General features: G+C 49.1%; 1 protein-coding gene across 1 annotated transcript; it reads left to right on the top strand.

The window, feature by feature from the left end:
- Window positions 1–193: 193 nt before the first annotated feature.
- On the top strand, window positions 194–6,562 carry LOC149278760 (ethanolamine-phosphate cytidylyltransferase-like). Its single transcript, XM_089501826.1, is given in 17 exon segments — window positions 194–259; window positions 261–274; window positions 2,274–2,328; window positions 2,330–2,363; window positions 2,917–2,993; window positions 2,995–3,079; window positions 3,442–3,508; window positions 3,606–3,687; window positions 4,070–4,114; window positions 4,736–4,816; window positions 4,818–4,878; window positions 5,061–5,143; window positions 5,541–5,618; window positions 5,742–5,807; window positions 5,917–5,982; window positions 6,188–6,276; window positions 6,460–6,562. Coding segments are annotated over 17 exon segments (1,152 nt in total).
- The last annotated feature ends 3,599 nt before the right edge of the window (window positions 6,563–10,161 follow it).

Here is a 10,161-nt window from a genome sequence, read left to right as displayed (position 1 = left end):
TACCTAAAATGTATTATTTAAAGTGAGAGGGGGCTGGTGCCACTGTGTAACGTCTGCCCCCAGTAAAGATGGCTGCTCTGTTGTTTTGTATGCCTCTGTGGTTTCTATGCCAGTTGCGCGCGTCACTTCCTGGGGCGCGGCCTGTGGGGGTTTGCTGCTGCTTCCGGTTTCTTGACACTTCTCTCAATCCGGGATGATACGGAACGGGCACAGCGGCTCCGCCCCAGAGCGGGATCCCGGGCGCAGGCCGATTCGGGTTGTGGTGCGATGGCTGGTGAGACATTAAGGTTACATTCCCGGTATTAGATCGGTTCCCTGTCCGTTAACCCCTCTTCACACGCACTTTAACCGGCACCGGACTCTGGGATGGATTGTGCTTTAACTAGTTGCGTGCTGGAAGAGGATTGGTGTGCCAGTATACACTCCTGGGCAGCAGAAATGCAATGGTGCCCGAGCAGGTCCATTCACAAAGGGTTAACCTGGAAAATCCGGGGGGGGGGTTAAGTGTTTTTTAATGTAATATATGTTTTGTTGCTCCTCTTATGTAAAGCTATTCTGTGGGGTTTTTTTTTTTTTTGGTTTTTTTTTTTTTACCTTGTTCATCAGTTTTATTCAATAGAGCGAAATTACCCAAAAAGTTATGTGTCCCCCCCACCCCCAATTGATAATTTGCCAACTGGGGCGGGATAAGGAGTACAGAATCTTTACCAGTTGGGGCAGCTGCTGGTTCTGTATGTCACACGGGGGGGGGGGGTGATCTCTCCCTGTGTCCTCAGTGGCAGCACATCGGCCCCTTTCGGCCCCCGTCTAGTCGCCCGTTTTCTCCTGCTGTAAAGACTCAAACCTTAATCAGTCATTGGTCTCGTCTTAGATTCAGGAGCCGTATGTCTATCCCATGCATTTTTAATGCCCTCACTGTATTACCCTCTACCACTTCTGCTGGGAAACAGCTCCCCTTAGCTACCACCCTCTCACCCAGGCTACAGGATGCTATTACAGCTGTAACTGCCCAGAATCGTGATGGGCTGTATAGGTGTCTGTGACCGGGTCCCATGTATCCCGTTTATCCCTGTATCATGGGTCAGGCTCCACGCTCGGCAGCTACGTGTCATGTGATGCCGACCTTTGTGCCGTTCTGCTGCTTCTCAGTAAACACGCAGCAGTTTATTCCGTCCCACCGGCTCGCTTAAATAATTTAATACTGCATTAAATGCGAGCCGATTGGCCGCAGCCTGCCTAACGCTCTAGAAGCGGCTCCGTGGCGACGCATTGTTTTGCTTTATTTACTTTTGTTTGTAAACAGATTTAGAACGTTGCAGAACGTTCGGTGGGGACGGTATAAATCGGTGCGCATTCTATAACAAATGAGTGGGGTTTTATTGAGCCCCCGTCCCCGCAGTAACCCGCTGCCTGGGGCTGTAGAGTAGTTGATACAGTTTCAGGTTCCTTTCAGCCGCGGTAAAAACGAGACAGACGATGAAAACAAGACCGCCAGGGGCCGGACAGAGCGAGAGGGTAGAACCTTAAAAAGAATTACTCTATAAAGTATCGGCTTAGAGGTCACGTCCCCCTCCCTTTGGGTTTTAAAAATGATTTTTGGGGAGCAAAGGGGCCAATCGGCCTCCCCGGGGCCCCTCCCTGTGCCGTTTTCCTACCAGCGCAGGGGATTTATTCGCTTGTCCTCATGTAACCTCTTTGGAAGCGCTCCAGTGCTGTTCTGAGATATCAGATTCCATCGGCTGGGGAGGAGGAATAATCCGACAAATAAGAAAGAGGCCAACGGTGCTTGTAAAGGCGGCAGCGGTGTCTGCAGGGAACGAGGCCGGCCAGTTCCACGTGTACCCCGTCTCTCCGGCCAGAGGTGGGTCGGACATCCATTGCCAAAAACCTTTTCCAATAAGGGGTGCGTGCTGAGCAGCAAGCTGATTTATCAACAGGAAGTGGAGCGTGCAAGGGAAATATGCTTCCCCCGGCTTCTTGTCAAAGCAAACAATGTTCTGTCATTATGTGGAAATCTCTCTCGCCCCCGTTTGTACGTTGATTAATAACAAAAGTTCTTTCTACCCCTGTACCTGGGAACTCATTAACAGCTTGCCCTAGAGCCTCCATTGTTTATACCAATGTCGGGGCTGCTGTATCACAGCTGAAATCCCTGCTTGAGTACAGGTGACTCCATTCAGAATATCTTTATGCCTTGACCATTATTAGAACCATTGGGTTGCCACCATGAGCCGGTCATCACAGTAGCACTTCTCTGTTTTTCCTATTCTCAGCTATGACATGGTGCATTATGGGCATTCCAACCAACTACGCCAAGCACGGACCATGGGGGGATTACCTGATTGTCGGGGTGCATACAGATGGTAAGAGCGTTAAGAGTTAACGGTAAGATCCCCCCCCCAAAGCATTCATCTATTGCGATACAAATCCATCATACGATCAAAGAAAACATTTTCCGAGCCGTTGATGAAAGCCGCGCTGCGATTGGCCGGTGGCTCGTTGACCTCAGTGGCGAGGAACGAGGTGGACCTCGCCCAAGCAATAACCCTTCATCATTATATCCAAGGCCTGAGGGTGATGTGAAATCTGTGACCTCGTTTCCGTGTCGCGGTGATTTGGTGACTTATCGAACGTTTCACAATATTTAGGTTTTTTTCTTCTCCGAGTGATAAGAAGTCCTTGATGGACGTGGCCAACTTTTTTTCCCTACATACAGGGCCAAGTCTCAGCGCCTTTATCCCATCCCCCAAGCGTTGTGGATCATTCATTGCTTCCATCCCCGCCATATTGGTGTCATCTGGTTTCAGAACCTTCTTCACTCCCACAATGAAACTTCTACCTCATCTTCTGTCTTCTTTGTGGGTCCTCGGTCATGGTGGCACCTGAGGTTTTCTCCAATTATGTTTCTGTGTTTAGAGGAAATTTCCCGTCACAAAGGTCCCCCGGTCTTCACTCAAGAAGAGAGATACAAGATGGTGCGGGCGATCAAATGGGGTGGATGAGATAGTCCCCGGGGCTCCGTACGTAACCACTTTGGACACTCTGGACAAGCACAACTGTGACTTCTGCGTCCATGGAAGTACGTGAAATGGGATCGGTCTTACAGAGAAGACGGGGTGTCACGGGGGGTAACCGTACCCATGACGTTTTGACCAAACATGCTCACGTTGGGGGGTTATGTGTAAAGAGCAATTGTGGTGGAAAGTACTGAAAGTGGAGCAGTCGCTATGGGAACCAATGGAACGTTCCTGCTGCTTTCTTCAGTTAAACAACGTTACATTGGGGTTCTGGGGCAGTGGATCGAGACACATGAGAACTGCATGATGTGGCGTTTGGGGGTAATAGCGTTCTCCCTCGCTTCTGACAACAACGCCGGGAACTTAGGGATTGTGACGGCGCTCTACTCACCGCTCCATTTTACTCTTGTCTTGTCCCCCGTAGATGACATCACTCTGACGGTAGATGGTAAGGATACTTATGAAGAGGTGAAGAAGGCTGGACGATACAGGTCAGTAGGAAGGGACGATACAGGTCAGTGGTCACGGCTGGTATAAGGCGCGGTTATGGAGCACTCACATGGTCTTCACGTGGTCTCTTTATTTCAGGGAGTGTCAGCGCACACAGGGAGTCTCCACGACAGACCTGGTGGGACGGATGTTGCTCATGACTAAGGCTCATCACAGTATAGTGAGTTGGCCTCTGGGCACGGGGTGGTCGCTTTTTTTTGGGGGGGGGGGCAATACTTTGCGGAGACGATCCCTGGTGGGGCAATGTGGCTTGGAGCGAGGGTCCCTCCTACAGACTGCAGGTCAAGAATAAGCTGTGAGGTTTTTTTAACGAGCCATTTCCGCTAGAACGCTCACCTCAGAGGGAACACTTTACCCAAGTGAAGGTGGAGAGCTGTGATATGGCTGGTGGGACACAAGGTACTTGGGGAACATGGCGCAGGTAGGATGTGTGGCTGTGTGATCCGGAACGTGGGAGCGTGGCGTAGAAGCTGTAACACTTTGTATTGAGGACGTGTGGTACGTGGGTAGGTTGAGGCTCTGACCACGTTTTTCTCTTGAAGGAAGCCACGTTAGATTATCAGCAGCACAGAGACAATTTTGGGAAGGTATGTATAGATCAAACGATTGTATTTATTGGACCTATCAGCATCTCCCGTTGTCTCTCTCACTGTCACTGCCCTCTAGTGGTAGTCTGCGGATAAACTCTTATTTTGGCGCTTCTGACGACGAGAGATAATTATTCAAAATTTTTTTTTTTTTATTGTTGTTTTTTTTGTTGTTTCGCGAACATCGAAGCTGGAAACCGGCATCTGTTATATTATCGCAGAATTTTTTTCTTAAAGAGACAGAAATCTAGAAAACGCTGTGTTGTCCAGATTATGGGCTGGGGATGCAGCTTGTGATCGATGGTTAGTACGTCAGGGTCCCGACGTCCATCCTCAAGGAAATATCGCTTCTGACTTCAGCCTAGGTGGATCAAAAAAACGGTTTTCCTGGAATTTCTGTCTCTGATGTTAGCATCTGCTGGAACCTGATAGATCCCATAGTCGGAAAAACCCAACCGCCTGCAGGATATACCTGTCCGCCTCTACATGGCTTGAAATGTTGTGATTAGTATATTAGTATATTTTTATTACTTTACTTAAGGCCTTTAGTGTCTACATTGCGCCCCCCTGGAGGAGAGGGAAGGATGTTCTCTGATGTTTCTCTGTCTGTTTCCCGTGCAGGACCCTCGGGCCGGCCGCAGTCCTTGGACAGGGGTGTCTCAGTTCCTCCAGACCTCGCAAAAGATTATGCAGTTTGCCTCCGGGGAAGGATCCTGAGCCTGGAGATACCATCATTTATGTTGCTGGAGCCTTTGATCTTTTTCGTATCCTTTTACGACAATTACCTCGGCATGCCTGGACCGTCTCATCTCTCACCACATCTCACCCTTCCTCGTGTCATCTCGCGGGCCCTTTCCCTACCTGTCATCCCTCTGAAGGATTGATTTTCAGCCCAAATGATGATGTTCCTTGCTTTCTCCAACGTTCCCTTAACACCTTCCTGCAGATATCGGACATATAGATTTTCTCGAGAAGGTGCACAGTTTGGCTTCCAAACCTTACGTCATTGTGGGGCTCCATTTCGACCAGGTGATATTTCCAATGACATCATCAAGTAGCAGACACCAGCAATGGAGGGCCCAGTCTTTAAACTTCTAGAACACTCCAACACACCCCACTTTCCATACCTCGATGTCCTTCTCTGGACATGGATGTTGACTTGAATGGTTGAGATCCCAATGCCCTTTTGATCTAAGAACCAGGAGGGAAGGGTTCTTAATCTTATAATTCTCTTTTTCAGAAAAAAAGAATATATAATGGGGAAATCATTTATTCATCATTCAGGTGCTGCTTCTAGAAGGACCCTTTTAGACACAAGGTCCAGCTACCTCCACGAGTGGCCCCATCATTTCTCCACTTTCCGTACCACTGTATCGTTGGTTCTTCTCTCTACATCAAGGTCAACTCTCTAACCTTTCCTTTCCAGGAGGTCAACCACTACAAGAGAAAGAATTATCCCATCATGAACATCCATGAGAGGACACTGAGTGTCCTGGCCTGCAGGGTGAGCTCCACAGTTTCCATTGGCTTCCAATTCCCGCCATCTTTAACCTAAAAGTAGGATTACATTAAATACCCATCTCCATCTCGCCTCTTCTGATCACACTTTTGTCCCTCCTCCACGCAGTACGTCTCTGAAGTAGTCATTGGGGCTCCATATTCTGTGACTGCAGACCTGATCGATCATTTTAAGGTGAGTTACTCTTACCATCGTAAAAGACCAAGGGGCTGCGGGACAGAGAGGTTGGGGTAGAATGGAGTAGAACATTTGATACAATGTTCTTCATGGTTCTTCCTCTCAGGTTGACATTGTTTGTCACGGGAAGACCGAAGTTCTGCCTGATAAGGATGGATCTGACCCATATGGAGTAAGTCTTCACCCATCAGTCTTTTTGCCACACGAACCAGACTTTGTTGTTATGCTTTGGCCTGTCCCAATGACCCTTCTCTCCCAACTTTTCTCTTCTTCACCCAGAGGTGATATTATGTGATGAAGGGAGTCCATCACAGTCGCTCATGATAACTCTAAGCATTCTCCATTGCTTAAGGGAGTTCTTTCTCTCTGTTTCTCAGGAACCCAAAAGGCGTGGGATATTCCGGACAGTGGACAGCGGGAACAACCTGACCACGGATGTCATCGTTCAGAGAATAATAAAGAATAGGTCAGTTGTCCCTTTAAATTGGTCTTTGGCTTAAAGGCCATCCAACTTTTTCAAAAGTATTAACTTAATCCTCCAAAACGTCTTTATTCTCTACACGTGAGAATTCCCGGTGACTTTAGAGGATGCCCATGGGTTGTATGTGATGTCCGCCCACCTTAAGCCCGCTTATGCTGTTCCTCACAGGTTGGAGTACGAGGCTCGAAACCAGAAGAAGGAAGCCAAGGAGCTTGCGGTGTACGAAGCCCAACAGAGACAAGAAAGGATTATTGAAGGGGAAGAGCAATAAGGCCTGGTACGATCGGGGAGGTGCAAGAGCCAGAAGCCCCTCGCTCATTACCTATAGACCCTGCCCTCCGTCGGTCAGCGACTATCAGCACAACTAAACTGCACCAGGCACCTGTACCTCGAAATGCCCTTTAATCAGGGTCCTTGCACCAAACCCTGTATCAGGATGCCCCACCATTAACAAGTCTCCCCTCCTTCCTGACCCATCGTCCCAACTCACAGGGACTGGGATGTCTTATTAGCTGCTGCTGCCCACCTAACACCTTCCCCCCAACAGTCATTACTAGGGGGTCCCGAACTGGCAACTTGTGACTACGTGATTTTAAGCAACCCCCCAGGGCTCACCGGAGACCCGTCTTATGTATGCGTTTTAAATTAAAGAGTTCTAATTGGTTGTCTGGGTCCGCGCAGTTTGTGGGGTAGAGAGGGCGCTTTACAGGATAGGCTGGCAGCTCTCTGGCATTCAGAGGGTTAATTATAATGGTAACACGGCCCCTAACGATGAATATCCTGACATCACAACTCGAGCGATGATCTGAAGCACATTAGCCGTCGCTTCCCACCCACGTCTACTAAATGGCGACGGGACGCATCCGCTGTCTGCATGACGGGGGAGACCTCCTCGGTCTCTCTCTCTCTCTGCTCGGTAACGCTCTCTGACAGCTGTGGTAATTAAAAGGTAAAGCAGTCATATGCGCTTTTACTCTTCGCGGAAAACAAAAGCCCCCGGGGGGGTAGTTACTAACATAGGTGGAAATGCTGTTTGTTGCTGGGGGCTCGTTTGGCTCGGCTGCTAGTGTCGATCAGACCCCCCCGTCACGTTGGATGAGGGTGAAGGGAGTTGCATCGTGATGGGAGGGACACCGGGCCAAGCCCAGTGTTTCTAGTGTCCCCGGTAAGTAAACAGATGTCCCCGGTAAGTTTCCGGGGAGGAAAAACACTCCGAGAGCGTGATGGCATTTAATCCGGTACTATAATTACTGAGCTCTATCCACTCCCTTGGCTTTAATCATCCAAGGGTTTGTGCTGCTCAAGGAAAGCTGGGTCCAAAGGCTTACAGCCCGGGTAGTAGAAGCGGGAACCTGACACGCCCCACTCCCCGCCCATTTCCTCTTTAAAAGGGGGTGTTGTAGGGTACGCCCACTGAAAGCAGCGGGAACGCCCACCAACATCTGTGGGAACACCCACCAAGGTCAGTGGCCAGCCCTGGCCACGCCCCGCAAGAGTAGGCTCTGGGTAGCCAGAGCTCCCATCTATAAATGATGGGGGAGAATAGGAAGGGGTCAGATCCAGACTGTGTGACCCTCAGAATCTGCCCCTCCACCCTGAGACTGGGGCAAAAACCGTGAGGTATGGACATAAGGGGCATAAAACAAGGGGTTAAAAATCCCAATTACCCTTCACTCCCTTTCCTTTCTCGACCTTCGTTCCTTTTGCCCCCTCTCGTTTTTTGCCCCGCATCCCACCCTATAACGTTTATTATTTTTTATTATTATGTTGTATTATATTTTCAGAGCTTGAACCCCCAGATATTCCGCGTCCGTTAGATGATTATTTTCCCTGGTCTCCCCCGCCCCCTCTTTTTCCGCCCCGATCTCTCAAGGTATCGTCTTTTCTCCATTAATTTGCTGTTTTCTCAGTTATTCAAATCAGAAAGTGGAAAATTGCCTCGGAATTGATCTGATGATTAGAGGAGAACATTAGATTCACCGTGACCCTCGTTACGGGTCTGCTAATCACCGCGCCAGCGCCGAGCCGATAATGTCACCAGCGGGGGAGGGGCGGGGGTGCAGGGGACGTTTATTCTTCAATCTACAAACTCTGTGACTAATTATCTGTGAACCGGAGAGAATTGGCTGCCTCCGACGCTATTTATAACCAGTAATATCCAACTCGAGTTTACTAACAATCTAAGAAAGTACTTTTTGTTGTGGTGGATAAGTAGAACAGCCTCCCAGCAGAAATGGTAACGGTTAACCAGCCCGGCATTTCAGATGGCACTTTTCTTTTAGAGGGCGTGGTTAGGGGTGTGGCTGTGGGTGGGGCTTTACTAAGAGTATTTATGCCACTTCTGTGACCCATTGAGAAATATTTATCCGAGCGAAGAATGTATTTTGTTTACACAATTTGTTTACAAACATGTTATTTATTCTTCTGTACACATTATCGGGGCTTTTATGGCTGTAGAACCCTGCGATGCCCTCCTAGAACATTCCGACCTCCTAGAAAAGAGGGGGCATCAGGGGAGGAGAGAGGGGCATCAGGGGAGGAAAGAGAGGCGAGATGGAGGGGGCACAGGGCTTTAGGTCTCACAGAGGGACTGGTCAGAGTAAACAGGGACACTTGGCCGGTGTGGCACAGGTAGCACTACACAAGAGAGGTGTGATTAGGACATTCCATATGGGTTAATATTATTGGTTCATATATATATATATAGCGCCGCCATATTCCATAGCGAAGTACAACGGGTAGACAGGACATGACAATGAGCATCTAATATAACAGTAAGACAATAACAGGAGAGCCCTGCGCGCAGGAGCTTACAGTCTAGAGGCGTAAAGTCCCCCCCCCCAGTCCGGCCCTGTGTGCCATCGTCTTGCTGCAGGCTCCTGATCATAAGAGCTTGCACTCTACCGGAGACGAGGAGGGGGCTGGGTATTAGCTCGGTGTGGCGTTGGCGGCGCAGGCATAATAACTGCTCAGCGACTCCTAAGTCTCCTGCATGCTAGGGATGGATATTTCTCCTGTGGGCCTGCTTGGCTCGGATTCTCCTGCAGGTGTCTGGTTAGTTAAAGGACCCCGCGGGGGGCAGAAACGGCTTCTTTGGGGGTCCTCATTCCGTTGCTTAGAAACTAAATGAGGCGGAAATCAAAGCGGATAAAAATCATATAAAATATGAATAAATCCCTGCGCCGGGGGGGCCGCAGACGGAGCTTCGCGGATTGGGGACGAGGGGAACGCGGAGAATATAACTGGGTTTGGGCTGAGCTGTCATACCCACTCCTGATAATAAGTCATGAGTGGAAGTTTAACCCTGTGAGTGCCACAAGCCGTATAACCATATTCTTAACTATCACACAATAGACCGCCGCTGATTCAATTACCCGCAGTCTGTTTGCACAGCGACTGATTCCTGCCCCGGAGCAACTTAATGACTTTCCTTCTTCTCATTTTATTATATGACTGACCCCGAGAGACAGAGAGAGGGAGAAAGAGAGAGAGGGAGAGAGAGGGAGAGAGAGAGAGAGAGAGAGAGAAAGAAAGAAAGGGAGGGAGAGAAAGAAAGAAAGAAAGAAAGTAAAAGAGGGAGCGAGAGGAAGGGAGGGAGAGAGAGAGAGGAGCGAAAGCGGGAGACAGAGAAAGAGAAAAGGGAGAGAGAGAGTTTATCAAAGGGAATGTTGTTTCAGATTCTGGGGATTCATTATCCTCACGAGATAAAGTCATCAAAGTTGCATTTTTATTATTGAGTTTTAGAGGAAAGCTGGAGTTTGGGGGGTGCTCTGGATATGGTTTTTTTATTTGTTACCACATCATATCTGCTTTGTGGGTAGATACGTGGAGCAGCCTCCCAGCAGAAGTGGTAGAGGGTAATACAGTGAG

Source organism: Sceloporus occidentalis, unplaced genomic scaffold, assembly GCF_023333645.1.
Source record: "Sceloporus occidentalis isolate IW3139 unplaced genomic scaffold, rSceOcc1.0.p SCAF_182, whole genome shotgun sequence".
Taxonomy (NCBI): domain Eukaryota; kingdom Metazoa; phylum Chordata; class Lepidosauria; order Squamata; family Phrynosomatidae; genus Sceloporus; species Sceloporus occidentalis.
This window is presented reverse-complemented; position numbering and strand designations above follow the sequence as displayed.